This window comes from Pezoporus flaviventris, unplaced genomic scaffold (assembly GCF_033815535.1).
Source record: "Pezoporus flaviventris isolate CSIRO_AGI_PZ_B2104156 unplaced genomic scaffold, CSIRO_AGI_Pfla_v1 ptg000045l, whole genome shotgun sequence".
Taxonomy (NCBI): Eukaryota; Metazoa; Chordata; class Aves; order Psittaciformes; family Psittacidae; genus Pezoporus; species Pezoporus flaviventris.
This window is the reverse complement of record NW_026892593.1, coordinates 32156231-32183905: the sequence shown is the minus strand read 5'-3', so window position 1 is coordinate 32183905 and position 27675 is coordinate 32156231. Positions and strand designations below refer to the sequence as shown.

Here is a 27675-nt window from a genome sequence, read left to right as displayed (position 1 = left end):
CGTGGGTCACCCCCTGCCCATGGGACATCCCCGTCCGTGGGTCAGCCCCGGGGGCGGGCGGGTGTGCATGGGGGTGTGCAAGGGGTGTGTGATCGGAACGAGGGGTTGTAATAGGTGCAAGGGGGGTGTGAGGGGGCGCACAAGGAGCAAGTGGGGGGCACGAGGGGTGTGTAAAGGGCGTGCATGGGCCATGTGGTAGGCGCAGGGGGTTGCAGTATGTGCAAGGGGCGAGGAGTGCATAAGGAACGAGTGGGGTGCACAAGGGGCATGGGGGGTGTGCCGGGTGTGCAAGGGCTGCATGAGGCCATGCGTGACATGTCATGTGTGATGTGATGTGGTGTGTGACATGTATGACACATGTGACATGTAATGTGTGACATGTATGACACATGTGACATGTAATGTGTGATTATGTATGACACGTGTGCTATGTACGACATGTGACATGCGATGTGTGACATGTAGGACATGTGACATGCGATGTGTGACATGATGCATGTGATATGTATGACACATGACATGTATGACACGTGAGGTGTGACATGTATGACACGTGTGACATGTATGACACGACATACGATGTGTGACATCTATGACATATGTGACATGTATGACATGTGACATGCGATGTGTGACATGTATGACACGTGTGACATGTATGACACATGACATGTGATGTGTGACATGTATGACACGTGTGACATGTATGACGTGTGACATGTGGTGTGACATGTATGACACATGACATGTGATGTGTGAAATCTATGACATGTGACATGTGATGTGTGACACGTATGACACATGTAACACGCGTGCGATGCCGCGCAGCCCATTCGAGGTGCAGGTGTCCCCCGCGCCCGGGTGGCAGAAGGTGCGGGCCTGGGGGCCGGGACTGGAGGGCGGCACCGTGGGCGCCTCGGCCGACTTCGTGGTGGAGGCTGTGGGCACCGAAGTGGGGACCCTGGGTGAGACATGGGGACACTGAGGGGGGACATGGGTGTGGGGTGGGAGACATGTGGTGGGGACATGGGCATGGGGTAGGTGCTATCATGGGCAGGGACACCATGGTGCAGACATGGGGTGGGGGACACCATGGTGGGGAGGTAGACATGGGGTGGGTGGCATCATGGTGAGGACATGGCGATCGAGTGACATCTTAATGGGGATGTGGGTGTGGAGTGGGGAGCACCGTGGGGTGGGTATATGGGGTGGTGGACATGGGTATGGGGTGGGTGACACCATGGGATGGTGAAGATGTGGGCATGGGCTGGAGCACACCATAAGGTGGGTGTCACCACGGTGGGGACACGCACATGGGCTGGAGGACATCATAGGGTGCGTGGCACCACGGTGGGGACACCAAGTGGGTGACACCACGGTGGGGACACGGGTACGGGTTGGAGGACACCACGGTGCGGATGCGGTTACGGGGTGGGTGACATGGTGAGGACATGGGCGTGGGAAGGGGGTCACCATGGCCGGGGTGTCACCATGATGGGACACGGACACGGGTTCCCCCACCCTGTCCCTGGGTTACCCCTGGTGCCCCGCGCAGGGTTCTCCATCGAGGGCCCGTCACAGGCGCGCATCGAGTGCGACGACCGCGGGGACGGCTCCTGCGATGTGCGGTACTGGCCCACGGAGCCCGGGGACTACGCCGTGCACGTGGTGTGCGACGACGAGGACATCAAGGACAGCCCCTTCATCGCGCACATCCTGCCCGCCCCCAAGGACTCCTGGCCTGACAAGGTGCTGCCCTGCACCCCGTGGAGCCCCATAGCACCCTGTAGCACCCTATGACACCTCATTGTACCTCGTAGCGCTTTATTGCACCTTTCCGTGCCGCATAGCACCTCATTGCACCCCATAGCACACTACAGCACCCTGCTGCACCCCGTAACAATTCATTGCACCTCATTACAACCCACAGCACCTCATTGCATCCTGTTGTTCCCCATAACACCCCCATAGCATCTCACTGCACCTTGCTGTGCCCCATAGCACCCTGCTGCAACCCATGGTACCCCATGGCACCCCATAGCATCCCTCTACGCCCCATAACACCATTCTGTACCCCAATGCACCTCATTGCACCCTCATGTGCCCCATACCACCTCATAGCACCCAGCTGTGCCCCATAGCACACTTCTGCACCCCAGTGTACCTCTTTGCACCCTATAGCACCCCACTGTGCCCCATAGTGCCCTACTGCAGCCCGTTGCACCCCATTGCACTCTCCATGGGTGCTGGAGGTGCCGGAGCCAGCCTGATCCCCACTCACAGGTGAAGGCCTTTGGGCCGGGGCTGGAGCCCAGCGGCTGCATCGTGGAGCGCCCGGCAGAGTTCACCATCGACACCCGCGGCGCCGGCAAAGGGCCTCTCAAGCTCTATGCACAGGTAAGGAGATAGTGGAGCCATTGAGTGCCCTTGAGTCCCTTTGGGTGGCATTGGGTTCGACTGGGTCCTGTTAAGAGCCATTGGAATCTGCTGGGTCTAATTGGGTGCTGTTGGGAGCCATTGGGTCCCGCTGAGTCATGTTAAGAGCTATTGGATCCCACTGGGTGTTGTTGGGTCCCACCAGGTGCTGTTGGGTCCCCTGGGAGCCATTGGGAGCCTTTGAGTCCCTTTGGGTCCCACTGAGTCCTGCTGGCAGCCATTGAGTGTCATTGGATCCAGCTGGGAGTTGTGGAGCTGTTGGGTGCCGTTAGGTCCCATTGGGAGTCATTTGGTCCCATTGGGTCCCATTGTATGCCACTGGGTCCCACTGGGTGCTATTGGGTGTCATTGGGTCCTGGTGGGAGCCATTGGGTCCTATTAGGAGCCATTGGGTTCCACTGGGGGATGTTGGGTCCTGTTGCAAGCCACTGAGAGCCATTGGGTGACATTGGTTCCTGTTGGGTTCCAGTAGGTCCCATTGGGCACCATTGGGTGCCAATGGGTCCCCTCACCTCTTCTGATGCCTGCAGGACGCCGAGGGCTTCCCCATCGACATCAAGGTGAAGGACAACGGTGACGGCACCTACCACTGTGTGTACGTGCCCACCAAGGCCATCAAGCACACCATCATCGTCACCTGGGGTGGCGTCAACACCCCCCGCAGCCCCTTCCGGGTGCGTGCCATGGGGTGTTGGAGGGGTGATGGAGATGGGGGTCCTATAGGGATGGGGTGCTAAGGATGGAGATAGGCATCCTATGGCCATGGAGATGGGGATCCCAGACCTATGGGGTGCTGGGGAGGGATGGGGTCCCATGTGGGGGACATGGAGGTCTCATGGGTGATGAGAGTCCCATGAAGTGTCAGAGGTGGGGTGTTGATGTGTGGTCTTTGGGGTGCTGTGGTCTATGGGATGCTGGCAGGAGCAGTGACCCCAGTGCCGTGCCCACAGGTGGCGGTGGGCGAGGGCAGCCACCCCGGGCGGGTGAAGGTCTATGGGCCGGGTGTGGAGAAGACAGGGCTCAAGGCCAATGAACCCACCTACTTCACTGTGGACTGCAGCGAGGCCGGGCAGGGTGAGCACCCCTGGGACACCGCTGTGGGCACTGCACTGCAACCTGGCCCCTTGACATGGTTCAGTGTCCCTGGTCCATCATCCCTGGTCTTAGTCCATCTCCAGTCCATTGTCCCTGGTCATGGTCCATTGTCCCCAGTCCTGGTCCAGCAACTCTGGTCTTGGTCCATCACTCCTGGACCATTGTCCATGGTCATGGTCCATCATCCCTGGTCTTAGTCCATCATCTCCAGTCCATTGTCCCTGGTCATGGTCCATTGTCCCCGGTCCTGGTCCATCATCCCTGGTCTTGGTCCATCACTCCTGGACCGTTGTCCATGGTCATGGTCCATCATCCCTGGTCCTGGTCTGTCATTCCTGGTCTTGGTCCATCACTCCTGGACCGTTGTCCATGGTCATGGTCCATCATCCCTGGTCCTGGTCTGTCATTCCTGGTACAACATCCCTGGTATTGGTCCATAATCTCTGGTCCATTGTCCCTGGACTTGGTCTAACGTCCCTGATCCTGATCCATCATTCCTGGTCCATCATCCATGGTCTTGATCCATTTCCCTGGACCATCATTCACGGTCTTCATTCATCATCCATGGTCCATCATTTGTGGTCCTGATCCACTGTCCCTGGTCCGCCATCCCTGGTCTTGGCCTCTCATCCAGTTGTCCCTGTTCCATCCCCAGTCCCAATCCCACGTCACATCCCCTCTCCCCTCCTCTATCACCACCACCCCGGGGTGACCCATCCCTGACACCCTCCGTGCCCACCCTGCAGGCGATGTGAGCATCGGGATCAAGTGCGCCCCAGGTGTGGTGGGGCCGGTGGAGGCCGACATCGACTTCGACATCATCAAGAACGACAACGACACGTTCACGGTGAAGTACACGCCACCGGGCGCGGGGCTCTACACCATCATGGTGCTGTTTGCCAACCAGGTACCCCCATCCCCACGGCGCGGGGTCACCCCCCAGGGTTATAGGGGTGTCCCCGTCCCCACTGAGCCACTGCCTGTCCTGCAGGAGATCCCCAGCAGCCCCTTCCGCATCAAGGTGGACCCATCCCATGACGCCTCCAAGGTCAAGGCTGAGGGGCCCGGGCTCAGCCGGACAGGTGAGGGGTGCTACAGGGGTGGGTGCTGTGGAGCAGGGACCATGGGTGCTGTAGGGATGGGTGTTGAGGGGATGTGGCTCTGGGTGCTATAGGGATGGGTGTTGTAGGGATGGATGTTGTAAGGCAATGTGTTATGGGTGCTGTGGGGTTACATGCTTTGGATCTAGATCCCTTGGTGTTGTGGGGCTGGGTGCCATGGGGGAGGAACCCTGGGTGCTGTGGGGATGGGTGCCATAGGACTGAGACCCTAACCACAGGGCTAGGTGCTGTGGGGCTGGAGTTGGATGGTGCTGTGAAGATGGGTGCTGTGGGGTGAATGGTGCTGTGGGTATGTGGCTCTGGGTGCTGTAGGGTTGGGTGCTGTAGGGCAGAGACTCAGGGTGCTGTGCGACATGGGTGCTATGCGTGTGAGTGCTGTGGGTGCTGTGGGGCATAGATGGATGGTGCTGTGGGGTCTATGAGTTCTGTATTTATGTGGCTCTGGGTGCTGTGGTGCTGGCTGTCGTGCAGTTCGGTGCTCTAGAGCAGGGATGCTGGGTGCCATGGGTCCGGGTGCTGTGGGTCCATGTGTGCGCTCAGCATCATGCTGATGCTGTCCCCATGCTGTGTCCCCGCGTGCAGGCGTGGAAGTGGGGCAGCCGACGCACTTCACGGTGCAGACGCGGGGTGCAGGCAAAGCCCCCCTGGACGTGCACTTTGGGGGGCCGGGGCCGGGCCCTGCTGTCACCGACTTCGAGCTCATCGACAACCACGACTACACCTACACTGTCAAGTACACGGCGCTGCAGCAGGTACGGGCCGGCACCCATGGGTGCCACATGGACACCCCACGCCCATAGGGCTGCCCCCATGGGTACCACTATGAGCACCCCATCCCCACTGCCCACTCCATCCCCGTGAGGATCCCCATCCCCACGGGCCACTCTATCCCCTTGGGGAGCCCCATCCTCATGGGCACCTCCATTGACAACCCATCCCCATGAGCATCCCATCCCTATTGACACCCCATGGGCATCCAAGGGTACCTTATCCCCTTGGGGCACCCCTATGGGTAACCCCGTCCCCATAAGGACACCCCATCCCCATTGACACCTCACCCTCATGTGCACCCCATCCCCATGGGGTATCCCACAGGCCTGCCCTTATGAGGTGCCACTGTGGGCTCATCACCATGGGGCACCTATGGGCACTTCATCCCCATGTGCACCCCATAAAGGCACCCTCATTGACCCCCCCTCCCCATGGGGCACGCAACTGACCCAATTCCTGACACCCCATCCCCATTGTGTCCATCACCCCCTGCAGGGTCCCCTGTCCGTGGCTGTCACCTATGGGGGTGACCAGATCCCACGCAGCCCCTTCCCTGTCACCGTGGCCCCACCCCTGCAGCTCAGCAAGGTCAAGGTGCAGGGGCTCAACAGCAGTGAGTGATGGGGCCCTGCGGTTGGGGGGGCACCCTGGGGTAGGGATACCCTTGGGTATGAGGCACCCTGGGGTGGTGGGGGACCCTCTTGGGTGAGGGGGACACTGGTGTGTGGGGTGTCCCATGGAGTGGAGGGGACACTTGGAGAGTGCTCTATTCATTATGGAGCACCATGGGGTGGGGGGGACACCACCTTTAAGTGTGAGTTGCACTATGGAGTGGGAGAAACCTTGGGGTGGGGAGACACTTGTGTATGGGGTGCAGCACGGGTGGGACACTTGGTTATGGTGTGCACCCTTGGGGGGGGGCACCCTTGGGTAAGGTGCACCCTTTGTTTGGAGACACTTGGATATGGCTGTATTCTGTGGGATAGGTGCCCCCTGGGGTGGGACCCTCTTGTCTATGGTCGCTCTGGGGTGGTGGGACCCCTGTGTCAATGATGATCCCCCCTGACCCCCGTATCCCCCCACAGAGGCGTCCGTGGGGCAGGCGCAGCAGTTCTCGGTGCAGGCGCAGGGCGCAGGGGGCCAGGGCCGGGTGGAGGTGTCTGTGACCGGCCCCTCGGGCCGCCCCGTGCCCTGTAGGGTGGCCCCACCACCCCCCGGCGGCGCCCACCCGGTCACCTTCACCCCCTCCGAGGAGGGGCCCCACCGTGTCCACGTCACCTACGATGGGCACCCGGTGCCCGGGAGCCCCTTCCCCGTGGAGGCACTGCTGCCCCCCGACCCACACAAGGTGAGTGCGAGGACCCCGGGGCACCACTGACACCCCCTTTGCACAACTGAACCCCACCATGGGCACCCACTGATCCCCTCTGGGCACCAGAGATACCCCCTTCGCACGACTGACCCACAGCATGGGCACCACTGAGCCCCTTGTGCTTCTTGCACGCTCACGCTGCCTGTGTGTGCTCCTTGCACCCTCCCCGTTGTCACCCCATCCCTTGCACCCTCACCACTGGCATGCTCTTGCATTGCACACTCACTTCTAGCACCCATCCCTTGCACCCTCCCCTCCATCGCTCCATCCCTTGCACGCGTACCACCAGCACAGCACCCCTTGCACACTCCCCATTGCCACTCCATCTCTTGCACAGTCACCTGCCAAATTCCATCCCTTGCAACCTCCCCTTTTCAGATCCCCCCATCCCTTTCACACTTACGGCCGGCACACTCATCCCTTGCACCCTTGTCACTGGCAGGCTCTTGCCTTGCACGCTTAATGCCAAAATGTCCATCCCTTGCGTGCTTACCACCGTCTCCATCCCTTGCACCACTCCACCTTCTCAGATTCCCAGCCCTTGCACCTTTCCCATTGCCATCCCATCCCTTGCACCTTCACCTCCATCATGTTCATCCCTCACACCCTCCCCACCTCACCTCCATCCCTTGAACCCTCCCCATGGTCACCCCATTCCTTGCACCCTCATCCCCTGTCTCTCACACTCACAGGTGAGCGCCTTTGGGCCGGGTCTCCAGGGCGGGCGCGTGAACACCCCGGCCCCATTCACCATCGACACCAAAGGTGCCGGCACCGGGGGCCTGGGGCTGACGGTGGAGGGTCCGTGCGAGGCCAAGATCGAGTGCCAGGACAATGGGGACGGCTCGTGTGCCGTGTCCTACCTGCCCACCGAGCCCGGCGACTACACCATCAACATCCTCTTCGCCGACCAGCACATCCCGGGCAGCCCCTTCAAGGCCGTGGTCACACCGGTGTTCGACCCGGACAAGGTGACGGCCAGCGGCCCCGGGCTGGAGCACGGCAAGGCAGGCGAGGTGGCCACCTTCATGGTGGACTGCTCCAAAGCCGGCGAGGCTGAGCTCACCATTGAGATCATCTCAGAAGCGGGGGTGAAGGCGGAGGTGCTGATCCAAAACAACCGCGACGGCACCTACACCATCACCTACACCCCGGCCTGCGCCGGCGCCTACACCATCACCATCAAGTACGGGGGGCGCGCTGTGCCCAAGTTCCCAGTGCACGTCACCGTGGATCCGGCTGTGGACACCAGCGGTGTCAAGGTCTATGGGAAAGGAGTGGAACCACGAGGTGAGGGCAAGGGGAAGGTCCTGCCCATGGGTAGCTGTTCCCCATGGGCACCTTCTGCTTATGGCCATCTCCTCCCCATGGATGTGTCTTCCCCATGGCCATTCCCATAGGCATGTCTTCTCCATGACTGTCTTCTGTCCATGGCCATCTCTTTCCCATGGTCATCTCCTCATGTCCTCTCCATGTCTGTGTCCTACCCATACCCATGGCCATCTCCTGATGAACATGTCCTTCCCATGGGGGTGTCCTCCCCATGGATATTCCCATGGATACGTCTTCCCCTTGGCCATCTCCTTTTCATGGACATTCTCATGGTCATGTCTTCCCCATGGCCATCTCCTCCCCATGGCCATGTCCATTTTATGGACACATCCTCCCAGTGGCCGTCTCCTCCTCATGGCCATCCCCATGGACATGTCCTTCCCGTGGCCATCTCTGTGGCCATCCCTATTATCTACTCTCCATAGCCATCCCCATAGACTTGTCCTCCCCATGGATATCTCCACGGCCGTTTCCTCCCCATGGACAGGTCCTCTCCACGGACAGGTCCGCCTCATGGCCTTCCCCATGGATGTCTTCTCCTCATGGAGGTCCCCATGGCCACCATACCCTTGCATGACCATCTCACCCCCATGGCCACCCCTGCCCTCCCCATTACACAGAGCCCCCTAGGGCAGCCCCACAGGTACCACCCCTGTGTGGGCACCCGCTGTGCTCGCCGGGTGGGTGCTGAGTCCCGTCCTGCAGGGGTGCTGCGTGAGGTGAGCACCGACTTCACGGTGGATGCACGGGCACTCACCAAGACGGGGGGGCCCCATGTCACCGTGCGGGTGATCAACCCCTCGGGCGCCAAGACTGACACCTTTGTCACCGACCTCGGCGACGGCACCTACCGTGTGGAGTACACCCCCTACGAGGATGGTGAGACTCCAGCACCCCATAGTCACTTCCTGTGGGAAGCCCCCTGGCCACAGACATCCCCATGGGCACCCAGAGCCAGGGATCATGCAGCAGCATGGTCAGGGATGCCCAAAACGCCTTAAGACCCTCTAAGACCCCAACCATGGGCCTTCAAAGCCATTGAGATCCCTTAAAACCCAACCAGGGACCCCTCAAAACACTGAGATCTTCTTCAAAACTTCCAAACCTCTTGAGACCCCCCAAAACCCAACCATGGGCCTTCAAAGCCTTTGAGATCCCTCAAAACCCAACTAGGGACCCATAAACCCCTTGAGATCCCCCAAAACAACAATCAGGAACCCATAAGTTCCCTTGAAACCCTCCCAGACACCAATCGGATACCTCCAAAGCCCTTGAGATGCCCCAAAACCCAACCAGGGAACTCGCAAACCACCAAGATCCTTCTTAAACTGCAACCAGGGACCTCCAAGCCCTCTGAGACCTCCCAGAAATCCCATCCAGTGACTCTCAAACTCCCTGAAACCCACCAAAACCCAACCAGGGACCACAGAACCTCTTGAGACCCCCCAGAACCCAACCAGGGTCGTACCCCGTGTCCTCCTGCTCTGACGCTGTGTCCTGTTGTCCCTGTGACCCAGGTGTGCACCGTGTGGAGGTGATGTACGATGAGGTGCCGGTGCCCAAGAGCCCATTCCGCGTGGCTGTGGCCGAGGGCTGTGACCCCACTCGTGTGCGGGCGCACGGGCCTGGCCTGGAGGGCGGCCTTGTGGGGAAAGCCAATCGCTTCACTGTGGAGACCAGGTGAGTGCAACAGCAACACACCAATAACACAACAGCAAGCCAACAACAACAACCCAACAGCAACGCAACAGTAACACAACAGCAACCCAGCAACAACAGCACACCAATAACACAACAGCAGCCCAACAACCACCCAACACATTGGCACACCAACACCCAATCACTTCACTGTGGAGACCAGGTGAATGCAACAGCAACCCAATAACCACCCAACACCAACCTGGCAACAACCCAACATACCAACTACACCCCAACAATAACCCAACACATCCACAGCACACCACCACCAACCCAACACATCAACAACACACCAACAACAACCCACCAACAACCCAACACATTGACTCACCAACACACCAAGAGCTTCACAGTAGAGACCACCTCCATCCCACTCGAGTAACAAACTCATCACCTCCGTCTCTTGCCATTTATTGTGCCACCTCCATCCCACTCTATGAATGTGCCACCTCTGATTCTTGCCATTGGATGTGGTGCCTCCATCTATGGAGGTGCATCCACCATGACACCAACCTTCTACCTTCATCTCTTCTCGTTGGTGTGCCACCTCCTTGCTGTGTCACCAACCTGGCACCTCCATCTCTTGCCTTTGGATGTGCCACCTCCACCAAGAGGGTGGTGATGGCACGTGATGTGGCAACTCCATTCACTCCAATGGAAGTGCCACCTCCATCCTCCTTCACTGGATGTGCCCCCTTTGTCCCCTCCCGTAGACCTGCCACCACAGCACCAACCTGGCATCTCCATCTCTTGCCTTTGGATGTGCCACCTCCATCCCCTTGCATGTGATGTGGCACCTCCATCCCCTCCCGTGCATGTGCCGCCTCATGCCCATGCCACTAACCTGACACCTTCATCCTCTTGCAATGGGGCTGTGCCACCTCTGTCCTTTATGTTGGATGTGGCACCTCCATCTCCCCACTATGTCTACATCCCCCCCCACCCCTGGCACCCCCTGATCTGTGTCCCCTCTGCAGGGGTGCGGGCACTGGGGGGCTGGGCCTGGCCATTGAGGGTCCCTCCGAGGCCAAGATGTCCTGCAAGGACAACAAGGATGGGAGCTGCATGGTGGAGTACATCCCCTTCACACCGGGCGACTACGACGTCAACATCACCTTCGGCGGCCACCCCATCCCTGGTGCGTTGGCAGTGGGGTCCTGGGGGAGAGTGTGGGGCTGTGGGACCCTCCATGGGGCTGGGGCTTGGAAAGGGCTCCCTGGGTGTTGGGGGTGGGTATGGGTGTGCTGACCTCCAATGGCCACCACCATGTGGCTTTACTGGCCCCATGTCCACCCCATGCCGACCCAAAACCATGGGCTGGTCCTATGGCCATGTGGACCCCACTACTGTGCTGGCCGCATGGCCATGGCTTTGGTGGCTCCATGGCCATGTTGACCCTGTGAATATGTTCACCCCATGGCCACACTGACCCATGGCCCTGTTGACCTCATTGCAATGTTCTCCCCATGGCCACAATGACCACATGGACATATTGACCCCATGCCCACACTGACCTTATAGATATGTTGATCCCACAGCCATGTTGACCCCATGGGCACTCTGATCCCATGGACAATCTGACCCCATGCCCTTGTTGTCCCCCTGCCCACACTTGACCCCACAGGGAGCCCGTTCCGGGTGCCGGTGAAGGACGTGGTGGACCCCAGCAAGGTGAAGTGCTCGGGGCCGGGGCTGGGCCCCACCGTGAGGGCGCGGGTGCCCCAGACCTTCACAGTGGACTGCAGTGCTGCGGGGCTGGCGCCACTTGAGGTCACCCTGCTGGGACCCTCTGGTACATGGGGACGGGAACTCGTGGGGATGGGGGGCATGGAGGGAGGGTGGTCACCATGGGTGATTTGTGCTTGGGATGTCTTGCTCCATGGGCTATCCTGCTCCATGGATGCTCTTCTCCATGGGCTGTCCTACCCCATAGATCCCACCATCTATAGGGTGTTGTGCTTCGTAGGATGTCCTGCTCCATAGAGCACACACTCCCTGGTGTCCAGTCCCACGGATGCCCTTCTCCATAGGGATGCCTAACCTCATAGATCCTACCCTCCACAGGGTGTCCTACCCCATAGATCCCATGCTCCGTAGGGTCTCCTGCTCTATAGTGTGTCCAACCCCATGGATGACCTTCTCCATAGGGTCTCCAATCCCCACAGAACCACCCTCTATAGGATGTTCTACACCATCTATGTTCTATCTATGGGATAGGGTGGGATCTATGGTGTTGAAACCCTCTATGGGCTGTCCTGCTCCATATGGTGTTCTATTCTATATGGTGTCCAACCCCATGGATGCCCTTCTCCATGGAGTGTCCTACTCAATAGGGTATCTAATCCCATAGACCCCATGTTCCATAGGGTTTGCTGCTCCATAGGGTGTCCAGCTCCATAGATCCCACTCTCTGTAGGTTGTCCTGCTCCATAGGGTGCTCAACCCTATAGATCGCCCCCTCCTTAGGGTCCCCCAGCCCCACTGACCGCCTCTCCCCAGGTCTACCAGAGCCGGTTGAGGTCCGTGACAATGGTGATGGCACCCACAAAGTCAACTACACCCCGTCCACCGATGGCCCCTACACTGTGACCATCAAATACGCTGACCAGGAGGTGCCGCGCAGGTGAGGAGCCTGCCGTGGGGTGACCATGGGACCCCCAGGGGCTGTGGGTCCCAGCACCCCACTGACCTGCATGACCTCTGCAGCCCCTTCAAGCTGCAGGCAGTGCCGGGCCATGACGCCAGCAAGGTGAGAGCCAGCGGCCCTGGGCTCAGCCCCACCGGCGTCCCCGCCAGCCTGCCCGTGGAGTTCACCATCGACGCCCGCGACGCCGGCGAGGGGCTGCTCACTGTCCAGATCCTGGTGAGCACCCATGGGACCCGTTGAGACCCATGTACACCTCCAGCACCCATGACATTGGGTATTGAGAGCCATGTGTAGCTCTAGAACCCATTGTATTGGGTGCTGAGATCCACAGGTTGACCTGGCAACCGTGCCATTGGGTGCTGAGACTTACAGGTAGCTCTGGCACCCAAACCACTAGGTCTCGAGACCCATGTGGTGACCTGGCCATATGGGTGCTGAGACCCATATGTAACTCTAGCACCGATGCCATTGGGTGCCGAGACCCATATGGTGCCCTGGCACCCCTGCCATTGAGTGCTGAGACCTATATGCAGCTCTAGAACCCACACCATTGCATGCTGTGTTGGGTGCTGGGACCCATATTGTGCAGGGACCCATTATGGTGCTGGGACCCATAAAGTGCCTTGGCACCTGTCTTTGGGTCCTGAGCTCTGTTTCCCATGCCATTGGGTGCTGAGCCCTGGAGGGCACCTGTGCCCCATACGTGTGCCCTGACCCTGCTGGGTGCTGCAGGACCCCGAGGGGCAGCCGACGGCGTCATCGATCCGGGACAACGGGGACGGGACGTATGCGGTGTCCTACGTGCCAGCGCTGCCCGGGCGCTACACCAGCACCGTCAAGTACGGCGGTGACGAGATCCCGCGCTCGCCCTTCCGTACCCATGCCGTGCCCGCGGGCGACGCCAGCAAGTGCCTCGTCACAGGTACATGCACTGACCCACAGCGCACACTGACCCATAGCATCCCATGGCAAACGCACTGACCCATAGCATCCCAGAGCACACACACTGACCCATAGCATCCCATAGCAAACACAGTGACTCATAGCATCCCACAGCAAACACACTGACCCATAGCAAACCCACTGACCCATAGCATCCCAGAGCACACACACTGACCCATAGCATCCCAGAGCACACACACTGACCCATAGCATCCCAGAGCACACACACTGACCCATAGCATCCCAGAGCACACACACTGACCCATAGCACCCCATAGCACACACACTGACCCATAGCACCCCATAGCACACATACTGACCCATAGTAGCCTTGTGCTGACCTACAGCATGTCCACACTGAGCCATGGTGTCTCCACACCGACGATAGCATCCCTGTGCTCACCCATAGCATCTCCATCCTGACCTACACTGACCCGTAGCATGTCTATGTTGACCTATAGCAGCCCTGTGCTGACCCACACTGACCCATGCTCCCCTATGGCATCCCCCCACTACCCCATGGCAGCCCCTGCTGACCCATACTGACTTCCAGTGACCCATATCATCCCCTTGCTGCCCTATGGCATCTCTACCCTGCCCCATGGCTGACCTATATCATCTCTTCACTGTCCTATGGCAGCCCCTGCTGATTCATGGTATCCCCTTGCTGCTCTACGGCATTCCTTGTACTGCCCTACAGCATCCCTGTGCTGCCCCACAACATCTCCACAATGCCCTGTGGCATCTCCTCATTGTCTCACTGCACCCCTACTCTGCCCCACAACAGCTCTCTCTGACCCACAGCATCCCTGGGCTGCCCCGTAGCATCTCCATCCTTCCCTATGCCATCCTTTACTGACCCATGGCATCTGCATGCCACATCCTGCTGCCCCATGGCCCCCTCCCTGCTCCTGCCCCTTCTCACGTGCCTCTCCCTGGTCTCTCCGCAGTGTCCATTGGGGGCCATGGCCTGGGTAAGTGCTGCCGGGGCTGGGCTGGGGAGGTCACCTGTGGGTCTAGAGATGTGTCCCCATGACCGTGACCCCCCCAAACCTGCTCCAGGCGCCTGCCTGGGCCCCACCATCCAGATCGGGGAGGAGACGGTGATCACGGTGGACGCCAAAGCGGCCGGGCAGGGAAAGGTGACCTGCAAAGTGTCCACCCCCGACGGGGCCGAGCTGGACGTGGATGTGGTGGAGAACCACGACGGCACCTTCGACATCTACTACACAGCGCCCGAGCCTGGGAAATACGTGATCACCATCCGCTTCGGTGGCGAGCACGTCCCCAACAGCCCCTTCCACGTCCTGGTGCGTGATGATGGGGCCATGTGGGGTTGGGAGGATGTGGTGGGCACCATGGGGCAGAGAGTTGGGGCCGTGGTGGTCACCATGGGGTTGGGGGTCTATGATAGGTACTATAGGGCATAGAGTTGGGGCCACAGTAGCCACCAAGGAGCTAGGAGACCATGATGGGCACCGTAGGGCTGGGAGACCTTGGTGGGCACCATGGGGTTTGGAGAACATGGTGAGTGCCATGGGGCAGAGAGCTGGCGTCATGGTGGATGTCATTGGGCTGGGAGGCTGTGATGGGCACCATGGAATAGGGAGACCGTAATGGGCACCATGGAGTAGGGAGACCGTAATGGGCACCATGGAGTAGGGCGACCGTAATGGGCACCATGGAGTAGGGAGACCGTAATGGGCACCATGGAGTAGGGAGACCGTAACGGGCACCATGGAGTAGGGAGACCGTAACGGGCACCATGGAGTTGGAAGATCATGGTGGACACCATGGGACAGAGAGCTGGGGCCATAGTGGTCTTCATGGAGTTGGGCGAGTATGGTGGGCACCAAGGGGTTGGGAGTCTATGACGGGTGCTGTAGGCTAGAGAGTTGGGGCCAAAGTGACCATTGTGGCCTTGGGAGAATGATGGGCACCAAGGAGTTGGGAGATCACAATGAGGACTATGGAGGAGGGAGAGCATGGTGGGTGCCATGGGGCAGAAAGCTGACACCATGGTGGGATTTATCATGGGGCTGTGAGACTATAAGGGGCACCATGAAGTTGAGAGACCATGAGGAGCACAATGGCAGAGAGAGCTGGAGCCATAGTGGTCTTCATGGAGTTGGGAGAGCATGGTGGGCACTGTGGGGTTGGGAGTCTATGATAAGTGCTATAGGGCAGAGAGCTGGGGCCATGGTAGCCATTGTAGGGTTGGAAGATCATGATGAAGAGATCTTGGGGAAGAGTTGGGGCCATAGTGGTCATCCTACATTTAGGAGATCCATGGTGGGCACTGTGGGGTGAAGAGTTTAGACCATGGTGGTCATGATGGGGCAGAGATCTGGGGCTATAATGGGCATCATGAGGTTGGGAGACCATGATGGTCACCATGGAGTTGGGGCCATGATGATAACCATAGAGTTGGGAGACCATGGTGGACACCATGGGGCAGAGCTTTGGGTCCACGATGGCCACAGTAGCGTTGGCAGCCTCCATGGGTACCTTGTTCCTCACCCCTCCTCTGTGCCCCACACCTCAGGCCACAGAGGAGCCCCCGGCCACCGCTGAGAACCTGCGGCCCTTCAACCTGGTCATCCCCTTCACAGTGCAGAAGGGCGAGATCACAGGTATGTGGTGGGGAGACCTCAGCGTGGGGGGCACTGACCATGCCGTAGGGCATGGTGGGGCAGGACCCAGCCCCATGGTGACGACCGGTTGACCTGGTGACTGTAGGGGAGGTGCGGATGCCCTCGGGGAAGACGGCACGACCCAACATCACTGACAACAAGGATGGGACGGTGACCGTGCGCTACGCTCCCACTGAGAAGGGTCTGCACGAGATGGACATCCGCTACGATGGCAACCACATCCCTGGTGAGGCATCAAACTGGGGGCACTGGGAGGCACTGAGGGGCACTGGAACGTGGCTGAGCAAGGTGGATCCCACCTTGGGTTGAGCAGCCCTGCCTTGAGCAGCACATCATGGTGTGGGGTGTCCCCATGGGGGGCTTTGACCAATGCTCTTTGTGTCTCCAGGGAGTCCCCTCCAGTTCTATGTGGATGCCATCAACCCCCGGCATGTGAGTGCCTACGGGCCAGGGTTGAGCCATGGGATGGTCAACAAACCTTGTACCTTCACCATCGTCACCAAGGATGCTGGCGAGGGTGAGCAGTGGCCAAAGGAGGCACCAAGAGGGTCCTGGGACCTCCTCAATGACACTAGTAAAGGGCTGGGAAGGGGTTGGAGACCCTCAATGGCTCCTAACTGGCAACGCTGTGTCCCGTAGGTGGGCTCTCTCTGGCAGTGGAAGGTCCATCCAAGGCAGAGATCACGTGCCAGGACAACAAGGACGGGACGTGCACTGTGTCCTACCTGCCCACTGCGCCCGGGGACTACAACATCATCGTGCGCTTCGATGACAAACACATCCCGGGCAGCCCCTTCACTGCCAAGATCACTGGTGAGATGGGACCCAGGACCCACTGAGGTCCTTGGGAGCTCTGTGTGGTCATGGGGACACCTGCAGGGTCATTGGGACCGTGGTCATGGCTGGAATCAGATGGTGACCATGGCCATGGCGAGGATGGGATGGTGGCCATGGCCAAGTGGGATGGTGGCCAAGGCCACGTGTTGGCTGTGGCCACCATAAAGGCAGCCCCTTCATTGCCAAGATCACTGGTGAGGAAGGACTAGCCATGTTCCTGGGGATTCCAACAAGCTCCTTTGGGAACTTTGTATGGCCGTGGGGACCCCTGTGTAGTTATGGGGACCTACCACATAGACATGGTGTCCCTGTCCATCCCTGGCCACCAGAGCACCACCACATGGCCATAAGGACTTCATGGGACTTTGGAGGTCCTACCAAGGTCCTTGGGACTTCTGTACGGTTATGCGTCCCCTGTGTGGTTATGGGGACATCTACGTGGTCATGGGGACCCCTGCATGGCCACTGGGACCCCATCAAAAAACCGTGGCGCCCCTGTCCATCCCTGGCCACCAGGACCTTATAACATAGCCCTAGGGACATCACTAGTCCTTGGGGACATCATCGCATGGCCACAGGTATCTTGCTGGCCCTTGGGGACCCCATCCCATGGCCATGTGGATGGCCCCACTGACTGCAGCTCCCCAGGGGACGACTCCATGAGGACGTCCCAGCTCAACGTGGGCACCTCCACGGATGTGTCCCTGAAGATCACAGAGACGGATCTGAGCCTCCTGACGGCCAGCATCAGAGCCCCATCCGGCACCGAGGAGCCCTGCCTGCTCAAGAGGCTGCCCAACCGCCACATCGGTGCGGGAGACAGGGGATATGTGGGATGGGGGATATGGGGATGTGGGATATGGGATATGGGGACATGGGACATGGAGATTTGGGATATGGGGACATGGGGAACATGGGACATGGGGATATGGGGACATGGGACATGGGGATATGGGGACATGGGGAACATGGGACTTAGGGATGTGGGGACATGGGGATATGGGGACATGGGGAACATGGGACATGGGGATATGGGGACATGGGGAACATGGGACTTAGGGATATGGGGACATGGGACATAGGGATATGGGATGTGAGGATATGGGACATGGGGATGTGGGGACAGAAGAACTGGGACACGGAGTAGTGGGTACACAGTGGGTACACAGGCATGGGGATGTGGTACCTGGGGATGTGGGACAGGGGACAACAGGGCTGTAGGTCAGATGGATGGGTGGCTTTGGGGTATTGGATGCCCAGGGCTCAGTGGCCATGGGTCAGCGTATGGGGGTTGTGGCCAGGGCCTGGAGATGGCCAGAGGCTGGAGGTGGAGGAGGTAGATGGAGGTGTCTGATGGTGTTTCCCCCCTCCAGGTATCTCCTTCACACCCAAGGAGGTGGGTGAGCACGTGGTGAGCGTGAAGAAGAGCGGGCAGCACGTCACCAACAGCCCCTTCAAGATCCTGGTGGGGCAGTCAGAGATCGGGGATGCCAGCAGGGTGAAGGTGTGGGGCAAGGGGCTGGTGGAAGGGCACACCTTTGAGGTGGCTGAGTTCATTGTGGACACACGCAGTGCTGGTGAGACCATGATCCATGGGGCCATGGGCTGGGGGGACTGTGGGGTGGTCAGTGGGATGGGGTAGTGGCCGTGGCCAGGCTGGGAGGGAGGCCCTAATCATGGCCGGGATGAAATGGTGATCATGGTCATGGCCAAGATGGGATGGTGGCCATGGTCATGTGCTGGCTGTGGTCAACATAAGGATGGGGTGGTGGTCACAGTTATGGCTGTGGTGTGCCACAGTGGGGATGGGATGGAGACCACTGTCATGGCTGGCATAAGATGGTGACCAATGGCCATGGCTAGGGTGAGATGATGGCTTTAGTTGTGATTGGGATGAGATGGTGGGCATAGCCAGGATGGGATGATGATCATGTCTGGGATGAGATGGTGGCCATGGCCGCAGCTGAAATGGGATGGAGACATGGCCAAGGCCAGGATGGGATGGTGGCCATGGTTATGACTTGGGTATAGTACTGGCTATGGCCAATGTGAGATGGTGTCTGAGGCAGAAGGTGAATGGTGGCCATGGTGGTGGCATGGCCAAGGCCCAGATGAGGTGGTGACCAAGGCCAGCATGGGGTGGTGGCCATGATATGGCTATGGACAGGAAGGGATGGTGGCCATGGTGTAGCCATAGCCTAGAGGGTGATGCTGTGGTGACCATGGCTGTGGCATGGTTATGGTCAGGATGACATGGGATGGAATAGGATGAGGATGGTGGCCATGGCATGACCATGGCTGGGATGGTGACACTATCAGTGGGACACCACTGATCATGTCCCTGTGGTTCCCCAGGCTATGGCGGGCTGGGCCTGTCCATTGAGGGCCCCAGCAAGGTGGACATCAACTGCGAAGACATGGAGGATGGGACCTGCAAGGTGACCTATTGCCCCACTGAGCCCGGCAACTACATCATCAACATCAAGTTCGCTGACAAGCATGTCCCAGGTGGGGACACGGGGAGGACACTGGGGGCTGGGGACATGGGCCCCCTCCTGGTGGCCATGTCCTGAGGTGCCCGTGACCCACAGGGAGCCCCTTCACGGTGAAGGTGACGGGAGAGGGCCGCATGAAGGAGAGCATCACGCGCCGGCGGCAGGCGCCCTCCATTGCCACCATCGGCAGCACCTGCGACCTCAACCTCAAGATCCCAGGTAGGGAATGGCCCCATCCTCCTCCTCCTCATCACCCTCTGTAGGGATGGACACAGGGACCCATCCTGACCACTCCAGCTGAATTCCACCTTCTTATTCCTTCTCTCCTCATCTGTTCGTGCCTTCATCCATTGGTGGATCTGTCCATGTGTGGCTGCTTGTGCTGGTGGTGATCTGTGTGTCCACACATCTGTGTGTCCATCCATCACTGTCTCCATCCATCCCTGCTCCCATCCACCCAATATCTGTTCATCCTCGTGCCCATCCATCCCTGCACTCACCCCTGCATCTCTCCACCCCTGTATCTATACCCATGTCCATTGTGTGTCCATCCATGTCTCCATCCTCGTGCCTACCCATCCCTGCATCTACCACTACTTCCATCCCTGCTTTCAACCCTGTCTCTCTCCATCCCTGTTTTCATTCATCCTCACATCCTTCCACCCCTTTATCCATCCCCACATCTATTCCTGTATCCATCCCTGTGTCCATCCTTGTGCCTCTATCTGCATGTCCCTCCATGCCTCCATCCATGCCTCTGTCCCTCCCTGTCTTCATGCCCATCTCCATCCTTGTCTCCATTCATCCCTGTCTCCATTCGTGTCTCCCTCACCTGCCTCCATCCCTATGTCCCTGACATCTCTATCCCTCCATGTCTTCACCCCTCCATGTCTTCACCCCTCCCTATTTCCATCCCTCCATGTTTCCTTTCCTGTCTCCATCCCCATCTCCATCCTCTTCAACATCCTTGTCTCCATCCCTCCACCTCTCCATCCCTTGATTTCTCCATCCCCATGTCCATCCCTGTTTCCATCCTTGTTGTCATCTCTCCATGACTCCATCCCCATCTCCATTCCTCCATGGCTCCATGTCCCCGTGTCCCGTTCTGTCCCCGTGGCAGGGAGCTGGTTCCAGATGGTGTCCGCGCAGGAGCGGCTCTCTCGCAGCTTCACGCGCAGCAGCCACACGTACACGCGCACGGAGCGCACCGAGATCAGCAAGACCCGGGGCGGGGAGACCACGCGAGAGGTGCGCGTCGAGGAGTCCACACGCGTCGGCGCCGACCCCTTCCCGTCGGCGTTCCCGAGCTTCCTGCCCCGCGACGGCCTCGGCCCCTTCGGCACCATCGCCCGCAGCCAGGACGGTGCGTGCAGGGGGGCACTGGGGCTTGCGCAAGGGACCGGGGCTGGGTGCAGCAGAACGCCCTTGCAAGGGGGCCGTGTGTGCTCACGGGGACTCTGTGCCCTTGCACAAGGGCCAGCACCCCCCTGGTGCCTGGTATTGGGGTGCCAGGGTGACATGGTGCTGAAATGTCAGGGTGTCCTGGCACTGGTGTTGCTGTGCCTTGGGGTGCCCCAGTGCTGTGGTACTGGGTGCTGGGTTGTCCCAGTACTGGGATGATGGGGTGGCATGGTGATGGAGTGCTGGGGTACCATTGGTGCCCTAGTGTCAGTGTGTCCTGGCACTGGTGTTGCTGTGCCCTGGGATGGCCCAGCACTGCGGTGATGGGTTGATGGGGTGCTGTTGGTGCCCTGGTGACTCTCTGTGTGTCCCCCCACAGGCGAGGGCTCCCCACAGGAGCTGTGTGCGCACGTACTGAGCCCCTCGGGGCAGCGCTTCGAGGCCGAGGTGGTGGCGGGCGCCGCGGGGGTGTACAGCGTGCGGTTCGTGCCGCAGGAGATGGGCCCGCACACCGTGAGCGTCAAGTACCGCGGGCAGCACGTGCCCGGCAGCCCCTTCCAGTTCACCGTGGGGCCGCTGGGCGAGGGCGGCGCACACAAGGTGCGGGCGGGGGGCACCGGCCTCCAGCGCGGCGTCGCCGGAGTGCCAGGTATGGGGTGTATGGGGGAGATGGGGGGTATAGGGAGAGATAGGTGCTGGGGGAATATGGATGCAATGGGGGGTATTGAAGGTATGGGGGAAGATGGGGTTATGGGCAGAGATGGGTGCTGCGGGGTATGGGGGAAGATGGGAGGTGTGGAAGGGATATGGGTTCTTGGGGGGATATGGGTGCTATGGGGAGAGATGGGTGCTGGGGAGGTATAGGAGTGATAGGAGGGTACGGTGGGAAATGGGGGGGTATGAGAGAGATGGGGATATGGGGACATGGGGCACAGTGGATATGGTGGGTATGGGGGGAGATAGGGGGTATGAGGTAAGATATGGATGCTGGGGGGAAGACTGGGTGTGAGGGCGATGGGGAATATGGGTGCTACGGGGGGAGATGGATGATAGAGAGGAGATAGAGGGTATGGGCAGTTGAGGAGTATGGGAGGAGACAGGTATGGAGCGGATAAGAGGAGATGGATGCAATGGGCAGATATGGGGGAAATGGGGGGAGATGGATACAATGGGGGCATGTGGGTGCTGTGGAGGGGTTATGGGTGCAATGGGAGATATATGGGTGCAGTGAGTGGATATGGATGCAATGGAGGCCTTATGGGTACAATGGGGGGATAAGGGTGCAATGAGGGTTATATGGGTGCTTATGGGGGTGCTATGTGTGCACTGGTGGGATGAGGTGCAGGGTGCCGGGGGACCCCCTCATCACCCCCATGTCCTCCCCAGCCGAGTTTAGCATCTGGACACGGGAGGCAGGTGCTGGGGGCCTCTCCATCGCCGTCGAAGGGCCCAGCAAGGCCGAGATCTCCTTTGAGGACCGCAAGGACGGGTCCTGCGGCGTCTCCTACCTTGTGCAGGAGCCGGGTATGGGCATGGGGACCCCCTGACCCCCCCTCCCCGGGGTGCTTGGAGCCCCCCAGAGCCAGGGTGACCCCTGTGTGTCCCCCTCAGGTGACTACGAGGTCTCCATCAAGTTCAATGAGGAGCACATCCCCGACAGCCCCTTTGTGGTGCCGGTGGCATCGCCCTCGGACGATGCCCGGCGCCTCACTGTCACCAGCCTGCAGGTACATGGGCATCCCGGTGTCACCCCCATCCCATGTTACGCTGAGCCCATGGGGTCCCCAGGCAGAGCCAGGTCAGACCTGGGCCACCCTGTGTCCATATGGGACACTTAGGATGCCCTAATGGCACCCTTGGTGCCACCTCTGAGCCCACACAGCACCTTGGGAATCCCCATCCCACCCCTGATGTTACCCCTGTGGCACCTTTGGGTGTCACCCTCTAGCACCCCTGTGGCACCCTTGGGCCCTTCCCCGGTACCACCCTGTGTCACCCCTGGGTTCCCCGCGTCCCCTGGGACCTCTCCATCCCTTACCTGGTGCCATCTCTGTGCTCTGTGTCACCTCTGGGTGTCCCCTGTATCACCTCCACGACACCCTGGGGCCACCGCGCACCCCTGTGGCACCCTTGATGCCACCTCCATCCCCTCCCTGTCACCCTTGGGACCCCTCCACGCCACCCTTGGTGCCACACCGGTGTCCCCCGCTGTGTCCATGGTGCCACGTGTGTCCCCGCAGGAGGAGGTGACGGTGAACCAGCCGGCGTCCTTCGCGGTGCAGCTCAATGGGGCGCGTGGGGTCATCGACGCCAAAGTGCACACCCCGGGGGGCACGGTGCAGGAGTGCTGCGTGTGCGAGCTGGACAGCGGTGGGGCATGGGGCATGGGGACAGTGGGGGGACAGGGGACATGAGGGGGGATATGGGACATGAGGGGGGATATGCTACATGGGACATAGGACATGGGACATGATGGGGGATATGAGACATGGGACATGAGGGGGGATATGGGACATGGGACATGAGAGGGGATATGCGACATGGGACATAGGACATGGGACATGAGAGGGGATATGGGACATGGGGACATGGGACATGAGGGGGGATAAGGGACATGGGACATGAGAGGGGATATGCGACATGGGACATAGGACATGGGACATGAGAGGGGATATGGGATATAAGAATTGGGACATGAGGGTGATATGGGATATGAGAATTGGGACATGGGGGGGATATGGGACATGGGACATGAGGGGGGATATGGGACAGGTGGACATGGAACATGAGGGGGGATATGGGACATGGGACATTGGACACGGGACATGAAGGGGGATATGGGATATGAGACATGGGACATGAGGGAGGATATGGGATATGAGACATGGGACATGGGGACATGGGACATGAGGGGGGTTATGGGACATGGGACAGTGGGGGGATATGGGGACAGTGTTATGGGGGATAACAGGACATGGGGAGATGGGATATGGATGGGAACATAGGAACACTGGAACATGGGACTTGGGACATGCAATATGGGGTGTTGGGACATGGGGGCATTGGGACACAGAGACACGTGGTGTGGGGACATGGGGATATGGGGAATGGGAATACAGGAACATGGGGACATGGGGCTTGGGCACACAGGAAACAAGGCCATGGGGTGTGGGGACATGAGGACACAAGCACAGGGACAGAGGGGTTGGGGGGACATGGGGATGCTGGAGCATGGAGATGTAGACGTGGATGTGTGGGGCCACGGTGCCACAGGGCCATGGCAGTGTGTGACCCGGTGTCCCCCCCAGACAAGTACTCGATCGGGTTCCTGCCGCGTGAGAACGGGGTGCACTCCATTGACCTGCGCTTCAATGGGCGCCATGTACCCGGGAGCCCCTTCAACATCCGCGTCGGGGAGCAGGGCCAGGCCGGGGACCCCGGCCTCGTCACCGCCTATGGGCCCGGCCTCGAGGGCGGCGTCACAGGTGACCCCCGCGGGCAGCGATGGCACTGGGGACGTGGCCATGGTCATGGTTAATGCCATGGAGGGTGGTGATGGGGACATGGCCATGGCCATAGGGATGTGGCTGGAGGGTTATAGCTATGGGGTGGTGGCCATGGTCATGGTCATGGTCAATGCCGTGGCCATGGTCATAGGAATGTGGCTCTGAGGTGGTGGCTGCGGAGACGTGGCTGTACGGGTGTAGCTATGGGGTGGTGGCCATGGCCATGGTCATGGTTAATGCTGTGGCCATGGAGGGTGGCGAGGGAGATGCGGCCATGCGCATGAGGACATGGCCATGGTCATAGAGACATGGCTCTGAGGTGGTGGCAATGAGATGAGGCTGTAGGAGTGTAGCTATAGGGTGGTGGCAGCAGGGACATGGCCATGGTACGATGATACAGCCCGGGGTGGTGGCAATGGGGATGTGGCCATGGGAAGGTGGCAGTGAGGACACAACCTGGCATCGAGCCATGGGTGTTGGTGTGATGACAATGAGGCCATGGCTGGTGACAATGGGGCCACATCTTGGGGTGGTGGCACTGGGGCCATGGCCAATGGGACCATGTCTTAGGGTGATGGCACTGTAGGACATGGTCGTGTCCGGTGGCAATGGTGGTGGCACTGGGACCATGTCTTGGGCTGGTGTCAGTGGGGCCACATCTCAAGGCTGGTGTCCCCGGTGCCGTGTCCCCATGGCGGTGCCACCCATGGCGCTGTCCCCGCAGGGGTGTGCTCTGAGTTCCTGGTGCAAACGGCCAACGCGGGCCCTGGGGCTCTGTCCGTCACCATTGACGGCCCCTCCAAGGTGAAGCTGGACTGCGTGGAGTGCGCCGAGGGGCACCGCGTCACCTACACACCCATGGCCCCCGGCAACTACCTCATCTCCATCAAGTACGGCGGCCCCCACCACATCGTGGGCAGCCCCTTCAAGGCCAAGGTCACCGGTAGGGATATGGGGGGGAACACATGGAGGGTGCCTGGGGTGGAGGGGGGAGACCCAAGGGTGGTGTGGTGGAGGACCCCAAGGTGATGTGAAAGGGAGTCCCAAGGATGACATAATGGGGGGGGGAGTCCCCACTGTGACATGCTTGGGGGCCCCAGGATGATGAGATGGGGAGGCCCCAAAGGTGTTGTGACAGGGGCTCCCCATTGTGACATGGTGGGGGATCCCCAGCGTGGTGGGATTGAGGGTCCCTTCCAAAGGTGATGGGATGGAGGACCCCAAGGGTGACATGATGGGGGTCCCCAAGGTGATGTTATGGGGCGTCCCAAGGGTGTTGTGACAGAGGGACCCCAGGTTGACACAATGGGGGGGCTCCAAGGTGACATAATGGGGAGTCCCTGGGATGACACAATGGGGTTCCCCAAGGTCCCCATTGTGACATGATTGAGGGGTCCTCCGGGTGACATAATCGAGGTTCCCTGTGGTGACATGATGGAGAACCCCCAAGCTGACATGACAGGGGTGTCCCTATGGAGTTGGAGGGTGTCCTCATAGGGTTTGGGGATGCCCCCATGGAGTTGAGGGATGTCCCCATGGGGTTTGGGTATCCCCATAGGGTTTGGGGTTGTCCTCATGGAGCTGGGGGTTGTCCCTATGGAATTTGGGCTGACCCCATGGAGTTTGGGAGTATCTCCATGGAATCTGGGGGTCTCCCCATTGGGTTTGGGGCATCCCCATGGTGCTGGGGGTTGTTCCCATGAGGTTTGAGGGTGTCCAGCAGGATTTGGGGTGTCCCCATTGGGTTTAGGGTGTCACTATGGGGTTTGGTGTGTCCCCACAGTGTTAGGACTGTCCCTATGGGATTTGAGGGTGCTCCCATTGGGTTTGGGGGTGTCTGATGACGCTGCCCCCCCTCTCCCCAGGCCCGCGCCTCTCGGGGGGTCACAGCCTGCACGAGACCTCCACGGTGCTGGTGGAGACGGTGACGCGGGGGGGGGCAGCGCGGGCCCCCCCCGCCTTCGGGGCGCTCCCCAAGTTCTCGTCGGACGCGGGCAAGGTGGTGGCACGGGGACCGGGGCTGGCGACCGCCTTCCTGGGCCAGAAGAACCACTTCACCGTGGACTGCAGCAAGGCCGGTGCGTGGGGGGGTCCGGGGAGGGGATGGGATGGGCTATGGGGGATGCTGGGAGGGGATATGATGGGGCTGGGGGGGGCGAAGGGGATGCAATGGGTCCTGGGGTGTCCTTGGTGGGGGGGTCTTAGGAGGGGATATGATGAGTTCAAGAGGGCTCTGGGGGGTCCTGGGTCTGGATGTGATGAGTCCTTGGGGGGGTCTTAGGAGGAGTGTGATTGGTCCTTGGGGGAACTAGAAGGGGTCGGGATGGGTTCTGAGGGGTGCCAGGGGGTCCTGGGAGGGGATGGGATGGGTTTGGGGGTCCCAGGGGGTGCTGGAAGAGGATAGGACGGGTTTTGGTGGGACCCATGAGGCGTTTCTGAGGGATCTAGTGGTGATCCTGGGATGGGATGGGATGGGTTAGGAGGGTCCCAGGGGGTACTGGGATGGGATGTGATGGGTTGGGAGGGACCCAAGGGTATACTGGAGGGCTCTGGAAGGGGACGTGATGGGTCAGGAAGGATCCCAAAGGGGTCCTGGGGTGTTCCAGGGGTGCTGGGGGGAAGAGGTGATGGGTCATGGGGGTCCCAAGGAGGAACTGGGGGATCCTGGGATGGGATATGATGGGTTTTGGGGGCCCTGTGGCAGGGGCTGTGATGGTTCAGGGTGACCCAGGAGCAGATGCTGTGGTCGGGGTCTCCCTGCTCCGGTGTGGGGTGTGTGGGGGTGTGTGTGTCCCAGCCCCTCCAGGTGATCCTGAGGGCCCGGCTCTGCCCCCCCAGGTACCAACATGCTGATGGTGGGGGTGCATGGCCCCAAGACCCCCTGCGAGGAGGTGTACGTCAAGCACGTGGGCAACCGGGTCTACAACGTGACCTACACGGTGAAGGAGAAGGGGGACTACGTCCTGATCCTGCGCTGGGGCGAGGACAACGTCCCCGGCAGCCCCTACCGCGTCACTGTGCCCTGACCCCCGGCACCCAGCGCTGTGTGGGGCACCAATAAAGCACTGGGAGAGTCGGGGGCTGTGGTCACTGGGGGATATGGGGTGGGACATTGGGGTACCAGGGGCATTAAGGGAGTGTGGGGCAGGATATTAGGGTCCTGAGAGTGCTGGGGGTATCCAGGGCAGAATAGGTGTCATAGAGTAGGGTACTGGGGTGGGATATTGGGGTCCTAGAAGGGAGTAGGGGGATGTGGGACAAGATACTGCGGTCCTCGGGGAGATACTGGGGTGACAGAGGGCTTGGGGCATGACAGTTGGGTCCTGGTTGGGGATCCTGCCCTAAGATACCACAGTCCAGAGGGATGC

General features: G+C 60.0%; 1 protein-coding gene across 1 annotated transcript in view; it reads left to right on the top strand.

Moving 5' to 3' along the window:
* Window positions 1-27383, top strand: part of FLNC (filamin C) — a 36640-nt gene extending 9257 nt beyond the window's left edge. Inside the window, 37 exon segments of the mRNA XM_061467869.1 lie at window positions 829-965; window positions 1556-1749; window positions 2284-2397; window positions 2967-3110; window positions 3387-3510; window positions 4278-4438; window positions 4523-4613; window positions 5235-5404; window positions 5919-6036; window positions 6509-6771; window positions 7488-8085; window positions 8833-9006; window positions 9645-9807; window positions 10803-10963; window positions 11450-11617; window positions 12325-12448; window positions 12532-12688; window positions 13205-13394; window positions 14365-14388; window positions 14477-14724; window positions 15960-16047; window positions 16154-16294; window positions 16457-16585; window positions 16708-16881; window positions 17554-17715; window positions 18279-18482; window positions 19261-19413; window positions 19497-19619; window positions 20521-20763; window positions 21181-21450; window positions 22188-22325; window positions 22413-22528; window positions 23042-23171; window positions 24110-24286; window positions 25032-25250; window positions 26173-26385; window positions 27146-27383. Coding sequence (XP_061323853.1) covers window positions 829-965; window positions 1556-1749; window positions 2284-2397; window positions 2967-3110; window positions 3387-3510; window positions 4278-4438; window positions 4523-4613; window positions 5235-5404; window positions 5919-6036; window positions 6509-6771; window positions 7488-8085; window positions 8833-9006; window positions 9645-9807; window positions 10803-10963; window positions 11450-11617; window positions 12325-12448; window positions 12532-12688; window positions 13205-13394; window positions 14365-14388; window positions 14477-14724; window positions 15960-16047; window positions 16154-16294; window positions 16457-16585; window positions 16708-16881; window positions 17554-17715; window positions 18279-18482; window positions 19261-19413; window positions 19497-19619; window positions 20521-20763; window positions 21181-21450; window positions 22188-22325; window positions 22413-22528; window positions 23042-23171; window positions 24110-24286; window positions 25032-25250; window positions 26173-26385; window positions 27146-27333 — 6391 coding nt within the window. The 3' untranslated portion in view covers window positions 27334-27383.
* The last annotated feature ends 292 nt before the right edge of the window (window positions 27384-27675 follow it).